This window comes from Pristiophorus japonicus, chromosome 2, assembly GCF_044704955.1.
Source record: "Pristiophorus japonicus isolate sPriJap1 chromosome 2, sPriJap1.hap1, whole genome shotgun sequence".
In the NCBI taxonomy this organism is placed as follows: domain Eukaryota; kingdom Metazoa; phylum Chordata; class Chondrichthyes; family Pristiophoridae; genus Pristiophorus; species Pristiophorus japonicus.
In genome coordinates this window covers 242,058,156-242,078,001 of record NC_091978.1, presented here as the reverse complement: position 1 = coordinate 242,078,001, position 19,846 = coordinate 242,058,156, and the positions used below count along the sequence as shown (strand labels likewise).

Here is a 19,846-nt window from a genome sequence, read left to right as displayed (position 1 = left end):
GCATACTACGAGGTTTTACCAGCTGTTTTTTCTTACATTTCAAATAAAGATCAACATCCCACCAGGTAATAACATAAGACCATTGCAAAATATTACAAGAACAATATTGACATAATAGTTGATAATGACCTTCACAATTCTTACCTACGCAGTATCCATTTGAACTTAACGTGCCTTAAACCATTTCTACTTTTTAATAATAGGTAACCAAAGAGAAACATAGAAACATAGAAACATAGAAAATAGGTGCAGGAGCAGGCCATTCAGCCCCTCCAGCCCGCACCGCCATTCAATGAGTCCATGGCTGAACATGAAACTTCAGTACCCCCTTCCTGCTTTCTCGCCATACCCCTTGATCCCCCTAGCAGTAAGGACTACATCTAGCTCCCTTTTGAATATATTCAGTGAATTGGCCTCAACTACTCTCTGTGGTAGAGAATTCCACAGGTTCACCACTCTCTGGGTGAAGACGTTTCTCCTCATCTCGGTCCAAAATGGCCTACCCCCCATCCCTAGACCGTGACCCCTGGTTCTGGACCTCCCCAACATTGGGAACATTCTTCCTGCATCCAACCTGTCCAAACCCGTCAGAATTTTAAACGTTTCCATGAAGTCCCCTCTCACTCTTCTGAACTCCAGTGAATACAAGCCCAGTTGATCCAGTCTTTCTTGATAGGTCAGTCCCACCATCCCGGGAATCAGTCTGGTGAATCTTCTATGCACTCCCTCAATAGCAAGAACGTCCTTCCTCAAGTTAGGAGACCAAAACTGTACACAATACTCCAGGTGTGGCCTCACCAAGGCCCTGTACAACTGTAGCAACACCTCCCTGCCCCTGTACTCAAATCCCCTCGCTATGAAGGCCAACATGCCATTTGCTTTCTTAACCGCCTGCTGTACCTGCATGCCAACCTTCAATGACTGATGTACCATGACACCCAGGTCTCGCTGCACCTTCCCCCTTCCTAATCTGTCACCATTCAGATAATAGTCTATCTCTCTGTTTTTACCACCAAAGTGGATAACCTCACATTTATCCACATTATACTTCATCTGCCACGCAATTGCCCACTCACCTAACCTATCCAAGTCACTCTGCAGCCTCATAGCATCCTCCTCGCAGCTCACACTGCCACCCAACTTAGTGTCATCCGCAAATTTGGAGATACTACATTTAATCCCCTCGTCTAAATCATTAATGTACAATGTAAACAGCTGGGGCCCCAGCACAGAACCTTGCGGTACCCCACTAGTCACTGCCTGCCATTCTGAAAAGTACCCATTTACTCCTACTCTTTGCTTCCTGTCTGACAACCAGTTCTCAATCCACGTCAGCACACTACCCCCAATCCCATGTGCTTTAACTTTGCACATTAATCTCCTGTGTGGGACCTTGTCGAAAGCCTTCTGAAAGTCCAAATATACCACATCAACTGGTTCTCCTTTGTCCACTTTACTGGAAATATCCTCAAAAAATTCCAGAAGATTTGTCAAGCATGATCTCCCTTTCACAAATCCATGCTGACTTGGACCTATCATGTCACCATTTTCCAAATGCGCTGCTATGACATCCTTAATAATTGATTCCATCATTTTACCCACTACTGAGGTCAGGCTGACCGGTCTATAATTCCCTGCTTTCTCTCTCCCTCCTTTTTTAAAAAGTGGGGTTACATTGGCTACCCTCCACTCGATAGGAACTGATGCAGAGTCAATAGAATGTTGGAAAATGACTGTCAATGCATCCGCTATTTCCAAGGCCACCTCCTTAAGTACTCTGGGATGCAGTCCATCAGGCCCTGGGGATTTATCGGCCTTCAATCCCATCAATTTCCCCAACACAATTTCCCGACTAATAAAGATTTCCCTCAGTTCCTCCTCCTTACTAGACCCTCTGACCCCTTTTATATCCGGAAGGTTGTTTGTGTCCTCCTTAGTGAATACTGAACCAAAGTACTTGTTCAATTGGTCTGCCATTTCTTTGTTCCCCGTTATGACTTCCCCTGATTCTGACTGCAGGGGACCTACGTTTGTCTTTACTAACCTTTTTCTCTTTACATACCTATAGAAACTTTTGCAATCCGCCTTAATGTTCCCTGCAAGCCTCTTCTCGTACTCCATTTGCCCTGCCCTAATCAAACCCTTTGTCCTCCTCTGCTGAGTTCTAAATTTCTCCCAGTCCCCAGGTTTGCTGCTATTTCTGGCCAATTTGTATGCCACTTCCTTGGCTTTAATACTATCCCTGATTTCCCTTGATAGCCACGGTTGAGCCACCTTCCCTTTTTTATTTTTACGCCAGACAGGAATGTACAATTGTTGTAATTCATCCATGCGGTCTCTAAATGTCTGCCATTGCCCATCCACAGTCAACCCCTTAAGTATCATTCGCCAATCTATCCTAGCCAATTCACGCCTCATACCTTCAAAGTTACCCTTCTTTAAGTTCTGGACCATGGTCTCTGAATTAACTGTTTCATTCTCCATCCCAATGCAGAATTCCACCATATTATGGTCACTCTTCCCCAAAGGGCCTCGCACAATGAGATTGTTAATTAATCCTCTCTCATTACACAACACCCAGTCTAAGATGGCCTCCCCCCTAGTTGGTTCCTCGACATATTGGTCTAGAAAACCATCCCTTATGCACTCCAGGAAATCCTCCTCCACCGTATTGCTTCCAGTTTGGCTAGCCCAATCTATGTGCATATTAAAGTCACCCATTATAACTGCTGCACCTTTGTTGCATGCACTCCTAATTTCCTGTTTGATGCGCTCCCCAACATCACTACTACTGTTTGGAGGTCTGTACACAACTCCCACTAATGTTTTTTACCCTTTAGTGTTCTGCAGCTCTACCCATATAGATTCCACATCATCCAAGCTAATGTCTTTCCTAACTATTGCATTAATCTCCTCTTTAACCAGCAATGCTACCCCACCTCCTTTTCCTTTTATTCTATCCTTCCTGAATGTTGAATACCCCTGGATGTTGAGTTCCCAGCCCTGATCATCCTGGAGCCACGTCTCCGTAATCCCAATCACATCATATAGAAGATATTGGGCTGGAAATTCGGCGATTTTGCGACTGGGTTTTTGGTGGTATTTCACCTTTTTTGGCAAAAACCCGGTTGGCGGAAAATTTGGTGACGTTTGCAGCGGCAGTTTTCAAATACTGCTGGAGAGAAGTGCCACCGTGCAAGACCTGAAATAGCATTTTCCCCAAAAAATTTTGCTCTCGCCACACCGTATTTTGTGTGAAAAATACCGATAGAGTAAAACCTGCTGTAGCAGACCTGCCAGCTGCGGTAAGTATGAAGACCTGCAAAAAGGTAAGTTAAAGTTTTTATTTTTTTATTCTATTGCAGCGATTTGATGGCTAAGTGTCTTGTAAATGTTTTGTGAATTTTTTTTTCCAATTTAATTTTGGGGTATTTTTCCGCCCTCCCTACCCTCGCAGCGGTATCGGACTCGGACTAAAGTTGCCAAAATTCGCAGTTTGCACTGCAAATCCTCGTGCAACGTCCATTTATACCGCTGCACAAATTAAAGCTTGAATTTCAGGCCTGATAGCGAAGCGATAACGCTCATTTTGGCGAAAAAAATACTGTTATCACTGAGAACCGAATTTCTAGCCCAAGCTACTGTTTCCATTTACATCCGTTAAAATTACTTTCTGCAAGAATAAAACTGATATATTCAGAAAAATACAAAACTAGTTGAGAAAGTAGAAGCAGTCAAAAGGTGTTTACTGCAAAGAACTGCAGACTATAGAGAACGCAATTACTTAAAACAGTCTTATTTCACTGTACTTCCATTTATGTTGCCTTTTGTTTGAAAAAGCCTGGTACAGAAATGGATCCACTGGAGATGTTTGTTCCATGCCTGTACAACTCACATCATGATGGGAAATGTTTCTTCCCCCACCCCCGCCCCAAAAGGTATTCTAGGGCAAAACTTTCCACATTGTACTCTATTCTTTATTTCCCCAAGACCACCTAAGATGATAGACCGAGATCACCACAGGGAACCAAATAATCAGCAAACACACAATCCCATTAGAAAAGCACTCAATCCCAGGTGGACTGTGTTACTGCTTTCGACAATCATTTCAATGAGGTTTGCAAGTGGGGACATACACATTACATGTCTGATATGTCATCACACAGGATCAATGAACCAGATGTGTTGCTTAATGTTTCCCGAGTGAGATTATATAAATGTCCCATATTGGAGGGAAACTGTGCACGGTAAAGAAAAAAGCCTTTCATTGGGAAGGGAGCAATATATGTAAAAGTCTTATATGCAGGGTGGAACTCCTTTATTGGTTTACAACATGTGATTCAATGCAGTAATATGAGCAGCTACCTCCCACATCAGCCTGGAATCCATGCTTTCATCCAGTTCATGGGGCATTCTTTTCTCTCCGGCAAAAGGCCCAAACTTCTCTCCCTGCCAACAAAGAGATAAGAGGTTTTTTTACAGTGATAGATTGCACCTCCAGAGGGAGCAAAATCAGATCTGCACCAACCTGCATGTGATTCTACTCCCAATTTTCAAAACAGATACTCAGATTACAACATAATATTGTTCCGATTATCTTTAATGTTCAACTATAAATCACAACAATCTTCGCAGTCAATAAGTTGCAAGTATTTCACAAATTGAAGTCATGATGTCTTTATGACGCACGGCACAACTGCTGGTGAAAAGTACAGTAATCCCTCCAAAAATCAATCTGAAGATTTACTGGAGTTTCCAGCATCTATGGTGCTATCAGTCACAGTTCTTGCGAAATTACTATTTGACCATTTCTGTCTGTGCCTGCAGAAACCTTCATGAAAAATAAAGAGCTTCACTGAAAAACTTATCATCCATTTTTTTAAATGATGTTACTGTCCAGTGTGAGGAGCTGTTTTGTTTATATCTGTTGCAGTTAGACAGGACACCAGCCAATAATAATAAAATTATAAAAAGAGGAAACACCTGCTGCAATAAATTATTGGAGATGAGGCAGAGTCTACATAGGGGGAAAAGCCCTAAAGTGAAATAACACTTAAGGCTCCGCTGTTCAAGTCACACTATGCTTTACACTAATTTTTAAATTTTGTGATGTTAAAACATGTAATAAGTGTCAAACTGAATTAAACCATTTAGCCGTTTGAGAACTTGAATTCTGCCCACTTGAGGCCATTTGAGTTCAGAAGCCTCTATCCCTATCTTTGATGTGGCAGGACAGGTTAGCAAAGCAGTTAATAAAGCATATGGGATCCTGGGCTTTATAAATAGAGGCAAAGAATACAGGAAGTTATGCTAAACTTATATAAAACACTACTTCGGCCCCAGCTGGAGTACTGTGTCCAATTTTGGGCACCAGTCTTTAGGAAAGACATGAAGGCTTTTGGAGAGGGTACAGAGATTTACGAAAATGGTTCCTGGGATGAGGGATTACAGTTACGTGGATAGACTAGAGAAGCTGGGGTTGTTCTTCTTGGAGCAGAGAAGGCTAAGAGATTTGATTGAGATATTTAAAATCATGAAGGGTTTAAACAGAGTAAATAAATAGAAACTGTTTCCAATGGCTGAAGGGTTGATGACAAGAGGGCACAGATTTAAGGTGATTGGCAAAAGAATTAGAAGTGACATGAGCAAACTCTCAAGAAAATATATTCCAGTGAAGAGGAAAGGGTGTAAGAGAAAAGATAGCCATCCATAGCTAACTAAAGAAATAAAAGATGGTATCCAATTAAAAACAAGGGCATACAATGTGGCCAAAACTAGTGCGAGGACAGAAGATTGGGAAGCTTTTAAAAGCCAGCAAAGGATGACTAAAAAAATAATTAAGAAAAGGAAGATAGACTATGAAAGTAAACTAACACGAAATATAAAAACAGATAGCAAGAGTTTCTATAGGTATATAAAAAGGAAAAGAGTGGCTAAAGTAAATGTTGGTCCCTTAGAGGACGAGACCGGGGAATTAGTAATGGGGAACATGGAGATGGCAGAAACTCTGAACAAATATTTTGTATCAGTCTTTACGGTAGAGGACAATAACAATATCCCAACAGTGGATAGTCAAGTGGCTAGAGGCGGGGGAGAAACTTAATACAATTACAATCACTAAGGAGGTGGTACTCAGTAAGATAATTGGTCTAAAGGCAGATAAATCCCCTGGGCCTGATGGCTTGCATCCTCGAGTCTTAAGAGAAGTAGCGACAGGGATTGTGGATGCATTGGTGGAAGTTTACCAAAATTCCCAGGACTCTGGGAAGGTCCCAGCAGATTGGAAAACTACAAATGTAACGCCCCTATTTAAAAAAGGAGGCAGACAAAAGCAGGAAACGATAGACCAGTTAGCCTAACATCTCTGGTTGGGAAAATGTTGGAATCCATTATTAAAGAAGCAGTAGCAGGACATTTGGAAAAGCAAAATTCAGTCAGGCAGAGTCAGCATGGATTTATGAAGGGGAAGTCATGTTTGACAAATTTGCTGGAATTCTTTGAGGATGTAACAAACAGGGTGGATAAAGGGGAACCAGTGGATGTGGTGTATTTGGACTTCCAGAAGGCATTTGACAAGGTGCCACATAAAAGGTTACTGCACAAGATCAAAGTTCACGGGGTAGGCGGTAATATATTAATTAGCATGGATAGAGGATTGGCTAACTAACAGAAAACAGAGAGTCAGGATAAATGGTTCATTCTCGGGTTGGCAATCAGTAACTTGTGGGGTGCTGCAGGGATCAGTGCTGGGACCCCAACTATTTACAAGCTATATTAACAACTTGGAAGAAGGGACCGAGTGTAACGTAGCCAAGTTTGCTGATGATACAAAGATGGGAGGAAAAGCAATGTGTGAGGAGGACACAAAAAATCTGCAAAAGGACATAGACAAGCTAAGTGAGTGGGTAAGAATTTGGCAGATGGAGTATAATGTGGGAAAGTGTGAGGTCATGCACTTTTGCAGAAAAAAATCAAAGAGCAAGTTATTATTTAAATGAAGAATGATTGCAAAGTGCTGCAGTACAGCGGGACCTGGGGTACTTGTGCATGAAACACAAAAGGTTATATTCAGGTACAGCAAGTAATCAGGAAGGCTAATGGAATCTTGGCCTTTATTGTAAAGGGGATTGAGTATAAAAGCAGGGAAGTCTTGCTACAGTTAGACAGGCTATTGGTGAGGCCACACCTGGAATACTGCGTGCAGTTTTGGTTTCCATATTTAAGAAAGGATATACTTGCTTTGGAGGCAGTTCAGAGAAGGTTCACTAGGTTGATTCCGGGGATGAGGGGTTGACTTATGAGGAAAGGTTGAGTAGGTTGGGCCTCTACTCATTGGAATTCAGAAGAATGAGAGGTGATCTTATCGAAACGTATAACATTATGAGGGGGCTTGACAAGGTGGATGCAGAGAGGATGTTTCCACTGATAGGGGAGACTAGAACTAGAGGGCATAATCTTAGAATAAGGGGCCGCCCATCTAAAACTGAGATGAGGAGAAATTTCTTCTCTCAGAGGGTTGTAAATCTGTGAAATTCGCTGCCTCAGAGAGCTGTGGAAGCTGGGACATTGAATAAATTTAAGACAGAAATAGACAGTTTCTTAAACGATAAGGGAATAAGGGGTTATGGGAAACGTGCAGGGAAGTGGACCTGAGTCTATGATCGGATCAGCCATGTTCGTATTAAATGGCACAGCAGGCTCGAGGAGCCGTATGGCCTACTCGTGCTCCTATTTCTTATGTTCTTATGTTCTTATTAAAACTTTTTTTTACACAGTGAGTAGGGATTTGGAGAAAAAAATACAGGGATACAGGGAAAGGAACAGGGGAGTGGGACGAACTAGATGGCTCTTCAAAAGAGCCAGCGCAGACTCGATGGGCCGAATGGCCTCCTTCCATGCTGTACTGTTCTATCATTCTACCCTTTTTTAAAAAATGTTTAGTGTCTACTATTATGGTACATAAAAGACATGATTTGATCTGTAGCTAAAAAAAAATATTTTCTGCAGTCTACTTTTGTTTGGTCCAGGAAGAGGTACGAGTCTGCATAAGGGTGGTGGAATAAATAATATGGATGGGACAAGAAATTATTTTAAATTAATGATGCAGCGATCTTTAACTTTGATAATAGCAGCATTTTAGCCCCCTTCCCACCTCATCAACCAACCAAAAGCAATTCCTTACTTAGAAACAAACAATGCTGACTTTTTAAGTCAAATAGTCCATTAAAGTAAAATGAATATCTCAATCATCTTCTACCCACAAAAGTAACTAGAAACATGGATTCCTTAGACATACAGCCCCAATATTACAGAAGAAATAGATAGCAACTAGACAACCATAGAAATCACAGATTGAACACACATGCACATATTTTTAAAAAAATGTTTCTTAAATCTGTTGGTAATTGTCTTCCACCCGCAGACAGTTGAATTCCAAAACAGTCATGTGTACCTGCAAGATATTACACACAATACACATGTGCAAAGCAAACAAACGACTGTGAACTGTGCTTCCAGCAGATTATTTTCTCAACAAAACAGGCATCCACATAAAAATGGTTAAACTAAACCAAAATATTCATTTTTCTTCTTACCAATAATCTCAGAGAAGCATAGCTGCATTGATTAGCTTAAAATAGTTAGAGGCCAAATCCAAGAAGGTATGAAGTACAAGATTATATATGCATATTTCTTTACGCTACAATAATATTTAAATACATAATAAAATAACCAATACTCAACACAAACTGAATGCTTTAAGACAAAAGTATTCTGATAACAATTAGATATCTGCCCTTTTCACAATATATCCAGAAATAAATGGAGTTTCCAAAAATAGGTCACTGCAAAATGACTATGTAAAGTAGTGAATTATTAGACTTCCAAAAACAACTACAAATTAATTACAAAAGAATATGCCAACTTGTCTGATTCATAGAATCTATTAGTTTATTAAATATAGTGTGGCTTGCATAGCTATACCCACAACTTATCAAATGCAAAATATTTGATCTCAGTCAGGATCCTGGAGGAAACAACAGCTAAAGTCAGGTGCTTTTCTTGAGGAAACTGAAGGGCGAGCCAACCTGCAGCACAGTTACGCTGCAGTGGCCTGGGAGAAGCTTGTCTGCTCATCATCTGGAAGCGTTGGCTGCAGTCTCAGCAAGAAACTAAAGAAGATCGCCTTTTTTTTAAAGAATGAATGAAAATTTTTAACGAATGAATCTGACCTTTGAGGACTCACTCATAACTTAGTCTCATTGGGGGGGAATTTTTCGGAGGGGTGGGGTAGTCAGCAGGCACATTGGTGGCGGATTAAGTGGAAAATGTTTTTTTTACAGCGGGTCAGAACCCTGCTGTCAACCCGCCACCGCGTATCTTTCCCAAATGTCGGGTCTGTCAACAGACAGACCGAACATGCAGCAATTAAGCCAATTATTGGCTTCTTTAAAAGCCCTAAACAATGATATTTTACTCAGATTTTCACTTTACCAGGACGCCCATGGATTTCACGCTGCTCCTGAATCCCATCTCGTCATCTGAGGTGGAGGTCGATTGGCCATTGAAGCAGATGATTGGTGACGGCGTTAAAACTTGTACAAATCCTCACAATTTGTACCTGTACACTTTCCAAACCCAGAGAGTCTCTGGTTTCTCCCCTTGGAAGACAGATTCTGCTTTATGCAGGTTGCAAGTTTCAGTAGCAAACTCTCCAGCCAGGCTCACCTCATTACAGCTACCTCTCTCACTTTTGACAGAGTGCTTCTGTCTTCTCACCTTCAACTGGTATTTACTTCATCAGGTTGGGAACCATTACACTCTGTCACCTTGGCCCTCAAAATCCCATCACGATGAACCCCAACACGAGCAGCACCAGGCACACCAGCAGCACCAACAACAACACCAACCATCTCCCCAATCAACTGATGCTGCACAGGACACAGGGCATCAGCACCCGACCACATTGCTGCCTGCGATGCCAGAGATGGTCTCACCATGTCCAGATTTACTCATTTGACGATGTGCACCCTGGCTGCCTCATGATGCGCCAGGTTGGCATCACCCTACACCAACACCATAAAGCATCCCTGCAATGTCCAAGCCATTCCTTCACACTCATCACCATTGCGGGGGGTACCAGTATGTCTCACCATTCACCGCAGCTCACTAAACCACTTCCAAAGGTGCACACAGCTCCAAGAACGCAAAGTGTTGAAAATAAAAGTTTCAATGATTGACAGCACATGAACAGAAACTTTACATGAACATTGCATAAAACACCCAAGTGCCCACCCTTATCTGTTGTTAGTTGGTATGATTGGATTAGGATGAGGTTGAGTGTGAGGGGTGGCTAGTGAGATGGGGAAGTAATAATGTAGAGAGGGAGAGGATGGGTGAAGGTGCAAGGTAAGTTGGTGTGAGTAAGGATGTGCAGGGGTAGAGTAGGGACGGCAGAGTGATGGGGATATGATGAGTGGCACAGCAGGATGAGGTTGAGTGTGGCTTTGCAGTAATGTTTCGTGATCTACTGAGATCATTGAAAGGTTTGTGGCACTACAGCCTGGTCCTCCTGACGACATCCCTGCTTGTGCCCATCTGTGCAATGTGCAACCAGGCTGCATTGATCTCCTGGGAAGGCTCTTCTGCCCATGGGAAGGGAAGAGAACCTTCCTGTGTGCTGTGACTCCCTCCATAAGCATTTGGAGAGAGTCATGGGAGAGCCTGGGTGCAGCCGTGCACCTCTGTGTAGTGCTTGTCAGTGTTTGCAGCAACTCAATGCTGTAGAACACTGACAGCACAACTGTCAAACTAAATTTGCGCATGGAAACCGGCTGATAACGCGTCATCAAATCCACTTCCTTCAATTGGCCGGACAACATGCAGGGCGGGCTTAACAAGCCCAATCAACATAAAATAATTTTGGACAGCAGCGAGATTGGGACCCGCCACAGACCTGAGGTCGGGGAAATCGCGGCCATTGTCTTTGGAATGAGACAATAAACCGAGGCCCGATCTGAGCTCCCAGGTGGGCGAAAAAGATCCTAGGGCACTATTTCAAAGAGCAGGGGAGTTATCCCTGGTTTCCTGGCCAACATTTTTCCCTCAACTAACATCACTGAAACAAATTATCTGGTCATTATCACATTGCTGTTTGTGGGACATTGCTGTGCGCAAAATGGCTACCGCGTTTCCTACATTACAACAGTGACTACACTTCAAAAAGTACTTTCACAGCTGCAAAGTGCTTTGGGATGTCCTGAGGTCAGGAAAAGCACTATATAAATTCAAGTTTTTCTTTTCTTATTAGTAAATATATTGGAAACTCCTTCATACTTTTATATATAACAGTGATTACACTTCAAAAGTATTTCATTGGGATGGCCTGAGGTTGTGAAATGTGCTTTATATAAATGTAGAATGATACCAGGACTTAGAGGATTAAATTATGAGGATAGGTTGCATAAAATTGGCTTCTATTCCCTCGACGATCGAAGATTGAGGGGTGATCTGATCTGGGGGTTTAAAATGCTAACATGATTCGATAGGGTAGATACAGAGAAACTATTTCCTCTGAAAGTGAGAATCAAGAACAAAGGGACATAATCTTAAAAGTAGAACGAGGCCATTTAGAAAATAAATCAGGAAGCACTTTTTCACACAAAGGGTTGTAGATATCCGAAATTATCTCCCCAAAAGGCTGTGGATGCTGGGTCAATTGAAGCTTTTAAGACTGGGGTTGATAGATTTTTATTAGGTAACAATATCAAGGGACATAGAACTAAGGTGACTAAATGGAGTTGAGATACAGATCAGCTATGATCTCATTAAATGACGGAGCAGGCTCAAGGGGCTGACTCAAGTTCCTATATTGCTTTGTCTTTCTTTCTTTGTTGGCACTAAAAAGTGTTGCCTCAAGTTCTGATGTCACATCAGTCAATATGTCCTTTGCTTAAAAAATGCTACACTTAAGTGGGGTACACTTGAGATATAAAAGTTAGCAGAAGTCTTACAGTCATGCAACACAATGACAGAGTGTATTGCAGTAACAACACTTTGTGCCTTGTTGAGGTGAGACACTGGTTCATGCCAGTGATGAGCTCCTGATCTTAGATGTAGTGTTCTGCATTGGACTTCAGCAGCGATAGCTCATCCCACAAGGACCAAGGGGGGGAATATACGAGGCAGTAAATCACCTTGAGCTGTTCTTGTACATCTCTCAGCTGCCATTATAGAGCTACATTGGCAGAGCCCCGAAAGTACATTTGTAGCTTCTCATCCTTGTAGCAGAGAAATATGAACAATGCAGAATATCTAAGAGGGACACAAGGGAAAACAACATCATTTGCAAAGCTCCCTGATTGGTTAGTGGGTAAATACACCGAATCAGTTATGCAGGCCACAAGATTACAGGCTCAATTCCTGATCTGTGCAAATTAGCTAATCTCAGCTGGGTGCTATAATTGGCCACCACACTCCTTAGCTAAGGAGTGAGAAAGGTCAGCCAGAGTTCCATTCCTGACCAGCTTCTAATGACCTCCTGCTGGAAAGTACAGGTGTGTAGATGTTAGTGACAACAGAACTGTGCTCAATTGCTAGATCCTCTATAGTTGACTAGTCTGTCAATACAGACGAGACTGCTGACTCTTAAGGCAATGCCATATCCCGCTCATCCAGCCTCCCCCTGAACAAGTGACAATAGATGTGAGTGGTCAAGACCATACAGCCATAGCAGTGGCTGAATCAGTTACAGGTCCATCTCAGGAACTAGCATAAGCAGGTACAGGCCAATTGAACCCCAATTGGTTCCCCACACTTACTCCTTCTATAGAAACCGCACACAGTTAACTAGCAGCAAAGGGAAGCACCTTGGGAAAAGATACCAACATCACTGACTCAAGGCACAAGGTAGGAGAATAAATTGGTTGCATTGTGTTTGAGCTTTGTTCATAAAATTGCTTTCTGATAGTATTGAATAAGTTGAAACACAATAAAGTAGTTATTGTCAGTTAAGGAACTGCAGAGGACAGTTTTGCAAACGTGCCGAGGTCCACTTTCTCTGCACTATGGAATCCTTAAAAGGCAGTGGTGCAACTTAGCTGAATGTCTATTGGATGAGTACCTGGCATACCAGTTATCTTGGCTCGGCTGAGGTTTCTATAGAGACATCTTCTCAGTCAGTGTCTACATCTGCCTCTGGTCCTCATTGTGGGCTTTCCTCTACCTCCATGGTAAAGCTTGTTTGGATAGCAAAGTTATGCAGCAGAGAATGATCTTGATAATGATAATGATCAGTTGGGTTTTACTGTGAGGTGTTCCCAATCTGTCAAGATATCTGAAGCACTACTTCAAGATAGAATCATAGGCCCAAAAATTGCAGTTGGCAGCGTAGCTACTGAGTACACCGCCAATCTCCGAAAAGAATACGAACTTACCTTTTGCGAGGCCCAACACATAGACTTGCTATTCTGCGCTGCAGAGTTGTGTGCAGCATATTACATCACGGAGGCCAGGGGCGCAGCGAACAGCCTATGCATAAGGGAAGACATGCTCACAAAATCTGTCAAAACTAAGCCATGCCCACAGAAACTCCTTTCCGTCTCTTGCATTGAAATTATATTTTAAAACTTTTAATTAAACTGGTACTTCGGTGAGAGTGGGTGCAGAAAAGGGGACTATGTACTGTAACATTTGCCAACTAAACTAAAAAAATAGTTGTTTTCCCACCTACTCCATATGAAATTCATGTGCAGCTATGTATAATGTACTGGTCACAATGTCTTCTTTCTCGCACATAGATATTTATACATAATTTTGTAAATGTGCAGATATTTGGTATATGTGCAATAAATGTAATGAAACATTTCATGTGTACGTTAAAGCGCCCAGTCTGCCACAGCTCCGTATCAATTACCAACAGTACATGAGATGCTGGAATATGATAAGGCTTGTTGGTGCAGAATATTAATAAAAGCGGTATATGCTCAGTACAAGTAGTTTGTTTCTGTGGGTAGTTTTCTGATAACAGTATCATTTCAATGTTATTTAAACTTACGAAACAATTTGCAGATTTTGCATGTTTTAGGGTAAAAGTTGTATTAGTTACAACTATATCCACTGCTTGCTCTCAATGTTCAATACAAATAGGTTCCTTTCACAGTGAAACAGACTCCTGTACCAGTTTTCACTAACCGTAACATTTTCGGATGCATTTGCTGGGCAGTTGATGGGCAATTAGCCCAACTGTGGACCAGCAATGAGAACTTCCCCATCAGTGCGGATCATCTATCAAGGCGTACCTTAACAGTTCGCAAGTTTGGGATTTAGCGCATGCGCTGGAAACCCTGAACCTGTGGTGCAGGGCAGCGTACTCCCACTACAAATTCTGGCCCACAGATTTTTAAAGCACAGATGGCGGCCATTCAGCCCAACATGTGTATGCTGGCTCTGATAGAACTATGCATTTAATTCAATTCCTCTACCGTTTTTCAATATACCCTTTCAAAGTTTGATTTTTCAAATATTTATCCAGCTTCTATCAGTGTTTTTGGTACGGCACTCCAAGCCCTAACAACCCTCTGTGTAAAAATTAATTCTCCTAATCTCTCCCTCCATTCTTTTGTTAGAAGTCTTAAATTTACACCCTCTAGTTGCCAACACATTGATCAATGGAAATAGATTTATTTCCTATTTATGTTATCAAAACACCTCATAATTTTGACCACCTTTATCAGGTCTCCTCATAACCTTCTTTGTTCAAATACAAAGAAACACAGTTTCTCTAGTCTCTCTTCATACCTAAAGCCACTCTCTCATTCCTGTTACGATCCTGATGGCTGCATATTTCTTGTAGATGAGTTCTGGTTCTTGTGACTGCCACTAACAATGTAACCCCCATGGTGGATAGTAGGTGGTGATCTCATTAGCCACAATAAAGAGGTACCCTTGAGGAGCCAACCTTTCAGTATCTCTTTGGCTTCAATTAAGCCTAGCACATATGATGATCTTAAAATGAAAGCATCATAGCATAAAATGCTGCCTAGGAACCAGACCGTGACCTGCATGATACATTATTAATGGTTAGTGACCAGCTACATAATGGTGAAGTAGAAGTCCTTTTTGTCCATATAGACCATTGCATTGTGCCTAGGGACCTGAATGGCCATATGGGTGCCATTAGCAACGCTCTTTACCTTGGTAAATCCAGTAGTGTTAGAAAATTGGGCAGCCTTGCCATGATTGTTCAGCGGGAAAAGAGACAGAACTGTTGGCCCTGCTAAACAATGCATCAGTATCTTTTTGATACTTATGGCTCAGGAAATAGGCAGACACTGGAAATGTCTTCTGCAGAGGCCACATTGGTGGTGTTTAGCTACAGATCTCTTTGAAGCAAATTGCACAGCTCTGCATCTGCTCTCTGCTGACCTTGGGCCACAGGAGCCAGTGCTCATCCATCACGACCAGGTATGTGTACATGTGCTTGTAAGTACAGCTAGTAGCATTAATAGTGGCTGTGGTCAGTCCACCTCTGATGTCACCCAATATCCCTGGCATCCCTTCCTTGTTCTTCAACCTGCAAGTGTCAGCTTAACTCAGAGTAGAACTCTCACCCAGAGTCAGATTTTGTTGGTTCATACCCCACTCAGGGTAACAATATAGGCTGTCACTTCACTAAACCAAAGCCCCATCTGCTTGTGCATTTGCACATGAAAAATCCCAATAGAATTATTCTCATGCTCTAGCTAACATACCTCCCTCAATAATAAAAAACACATTATCTGGGTATTTCTCTCATTTGTTATTTGCAAAACCTCGCACTGTGCAAATTGGCTGCAGTGTTTCCCTATAAAACAACAATGACTACACTTCAAAACTCATTAATTGGCCATAAAGCACTCTGAGCTACGCTGAAGATGAGAAAGAGAATGCAAATTTTCTTCCATTAAATCACTTAGTGAGAGAAACAAACGGAAAGCAATCCCCATAACTTGCAATTGAATGGCAACAATAATAAATGAAAAGTGTAGAGGTGAAAACTTGGCTGGCTTTTAATCCCCATTTAAACAGGCAAGGACGGTGAATTACACAATGAGGTGCACGAACTCAATAATTTTACAGGCTCACCACTAACAGTTGATATGCATTGGGTTAGAATTTAAAATTAAGTTTTTGCACAGAACCACTGGTAAACAACCAGTAAAGGGCAAAAATTCCTGAACTCAGTTTCTTAACCCCACTCACAATTCCCACCAGCAAAAGCACTTTCATTTGCAAGAATTTCCAGGTTCTCCTAGACCAGAGGGTCTTAATGCAACAGGAATTACCCGATTCCAATAATCTTAAGGAAATCTAGGGCAGTACAGCTGAAAGGAGGTTGTCTTATCCTGGCGAAGGAGCTGCATTGTCACAGACAGGTAAGTGAAGAAAGCCCATTGGATCTGAAATATTGCAGCAAACGGTGAAGAGAGTTGTCTGATCTCTATATTTGGTTTCACTACAGCCCTGTAGACCATAAGCTTGGTGCCAGATTTGAGGGCCTGGTCTTCGAACACTCTCTTCCTCAGGTGACCGAAGGCTGTGCTGGCGCACTGGAGGCGGTGTCAATATCTGCCCTTGCTGATAGTAGGCTCCCGAGGTATGGAAAATGGTCCACGTTGTCCAAGGCTGCCCTAAGTGGAGGAAGAGCATCAGGGAGGGCGCTGGGCACCTCGAGTCTTGTCGCCGAGAGTATGCAGAAAACAAGCGCAGGCAGCGGAAGGAGCATGCGGCAAACTAGACTCCCCACCCACCCTTTCCTTCAGAGACTGTAATTCCCATATGGGACTGTACAGTCACCTGAGAACTCACTTTTAGAGTGGAAGCAAGTCTCCCTCGATTTCAAGGGACTGCCTATGATGGTGATATTTGATTTAATTCTTCAAAATCTGAGATTGCAGTTCATTTTAATAAACAATTTCAGAATAACATGAAAAGGAAAGGCTTTAAATGCTGGAAATCTGAAATAAAAACATACAATGGGGGAAATACAGAGCAGGCCGGTCAGCATCAGTAAAGAGGAAAGAGGGGCTATGACGTTTCAGATGTGTTCCCTTCATCATACATTTGACAGTGGGGGAGGGGGGAAATATTTGTAAATAATTCTGTAGCTGAATTTAAACTTTTGAGCTCAGACAGGGAAAGAGGCCACATTGTTTGTGTAGATGCCGATACTGTAAACGCGATCCAAAAGCGCTGTTGCACTTGATATGAGGGATTGTTGCAATCTCCCCAGCAGACTGCAGTCGGGGGCTGAGAGGTGGGAGGGAACTCGGTGAAAGCCGTGCAGTCAATACGTGGCACTCCGGCGAGCAGCCTTTAGCGGCGCCCAGTCGGTCGTTACCAAAAAGTTACCAAACCTTAAACACACACACACACAGATCTGGACAAAGGGAACCCGGTATTATTCCTTTTCGTGTTACGGAAGGCAAAACTTCAAAAAAAAATACAAACCTTTTTCACTCGTCTGGCAGTGTACAGCCCGATTCCTTCTTGCACTTTGGACGACTTCAGGGAGAATCTATCGGGTACATACATGCCGAGCATTGTCACTGTCGGACGGCTCTCACTGCGGGGATCGCCATTGGCAACTTGCTCCGTGCCCTGCCTCTGCTGCCATGTCGGTGCTGGGATACCCGGGGAAAGCGGCGCTCTGATTGGTTCACACACACAAAACCAACACAACACGCAACTTTCCGCCTCAGGCGGAGACCTGAAAGCTCCAGGGTCATTTTTAGCACCGTTTCTTCTGTTTAGACATCACCTCCACATTAAACGTATCTTTTCTTAAATTAAACAACGAGGGAAATCCCATAAGTCCGCTATCGAAAATGAATCCAACTAATTTGCAACAGCGATTGTACAGTTGAGGAAAAGTGCGGGAAATAAACTACTTTTAAAACACAGGTTGAACATGAATGCTTTAAAAACACAATAGGTGCTAGAACTACTCATTTTCTTTTTGCTATTTTACACACCAAAAAAGTATATTTGTTTACCATGGAAACTAGGAGACCAAACTTTACTGGGTTTCCATAATTCATAATAGACAGACACAACTTTAAAAACAGATCCCCATGTGTCTCACAATCATAGAAATTTACAGCACGGAAGGATGCCATTTCGGCTCATCATGTCCACGCCGACCAACAAAGAGCTATCCAGCCTAATCCCACTTTCCAGCTCTAGTTCCATAGCCCTATACATTACAGCACTTCAGGTACACATCCAAGTACTTTTTAAATGTGATGAGGATTTCTGCCTCTACCACCCTTTCAGGCAGTGAGTTCCAAACCCCCAGTACCCTCTGTGTACTGTCCTTACACCTTACTATAGAATCACATGAGGCATGTACTGCAGACAAGGTCACTATGTGACCTGAACCTTTATTCCCACGAACCTGCGTGGGACCTCCCTTTATATACCTGGATGACCAGATGAGGAGTGTCTCCCACAAGTTCACCCCCTGTGGTCAAGGTGTGCATTTCTCAGGTGTATACAGTGTACAGTGTTGTTACATAAAGGTTACAGTTATGTGAAGGTTACAAACATGACATCACCTCCCCACCAACGTCTTTGGGTCAAAGATTGAGTCTTTCAGGCGGTCGACGCTCTCTCGTGGAGTGCCGCAGTTGGGACTCTGGTGGTTGAGCCTTGGCATGCATCTCTGTCGCCTGAGGTGATTCCGGCCTGTCCGGGTTGGCCGCAGAGACATGTGCATGCTGGTGAATGTCCTTGGTGCTCGTTCACTGGCAGTGGTGTGCGTAACATCTCATGATCTTCCTCAGGTTCCTCAGTGTCCATGCTGAACCTTTTCTTTACTTCGTCCAGATGTTTGCAGCATATCTGCCCATTGTTAAATCTGACCACTATGACCCTATTCCCCTCTTTGCCATTTACAGTACCCTCAAGCCACTTGGGTCCCAAAGCATGATTGAGAACGAATACAGGGTAATCGATTTCTATGCATCTCCCCACTGAGTTGCGATCATGGCACTCGATTTGGGACTGGCATTTGCCCTCAACAATGTCTGACAGGGCTGGATGACTGAGGGACAGCCGCGTTTTAAGCGTGTGTTTCATGAGTAGTTCTGCGGACGGGACTCCTGTGAGCGAATGCGGGCGGGACCTATAGGCCAGCAGGAGATGCAATAGGCGGGAGGGTCCTTGAATCCGGAGCATGCCTTGTTTTATGATTTGAACCGCACGTTCTGCCTGGCCATTGGAAGCCGGCTTGAACGGTGCTGTCCTGACGTGTTTGATACCATTTCCCGACATAAACTCCTGGAATTCATAGCTAGTGAAACATGGGCCATTGTCGCTAACCAGGATGTCCGGCAAGCCGTGGGTCGCAAAGACCGTACGCAGACTTTCCACAGTGGTGGATGTCGTGCACGAATTCAATATGATACACTCGATCCATTTCGAGTATATATCAACAACAATCAGGAACATTTTTCCCATGAACGGGCCTGCGGGTGTACGTGAATATGTGACCATGGCCTGGTGGGCCAGGGCCACGGGCTGAGTGGGGCCTCCCTGGAGGCATTTCCCAGCTGAGCACACATCGTGCACCTGCGATCCCAGTGTTCCAGGTCTGAGTCAATTCCCGGCCACCATACATGTGACCGGACAATGGCCTTCATTAGCACAATGCCTGGGTGCTCGATGTGGAGTTCCCTGATGAATGCTTCCCTTCCTTTCTGGGGCATGACTGCCCCATAGCAGGCAGTCGGCTTGGATGGAGAGCTCGTCCATCCGTCTGTGAAACGGTCTGACCTCCTCGGGGCATGCTCCGTGTGCAGGCGCCCAA

The 19,846-nt window shown here is 43.1% G+C and overlaps 1 protein-coding gene across 5 annotated transcripts in view; it reads right to left on the bottom strand.

Annotated features, from left to right (window-relative positions):
- The window catches only part of prdm5 (PR domain containing 5), a 479,054-nt gene extending 461,396 nt beyond the window's left edge, over nucleotides 1–17,658 (bottom strand). For all 5 annotated transcript variants that reach the window (XM_070863981.1, XM_070863995.1, XM_070863973.1 and 2 more), the window contains exons 1-2: nucleotides 17,488–17,658; nucleotides 4,366–4,449 (exon numbers count right to left, since the gene is read on the bottom strand). In XM_070863981.1, the coding sequence (XP_070720082.1) occupies nucleotides 4,366–4,449; nucleotides 17,488–17,580 (177 nt within the window). In that variant the 5' untranslated portion in view covers nucleotides 17,581–17,658. The remainder of the gene's footprint in view (nucleotides 1–4,365; nucleotides 4,450–17,487) is intronic.
- Nucleotides 17,659–19,846: the final 2,188 nt, after the last annotated feature.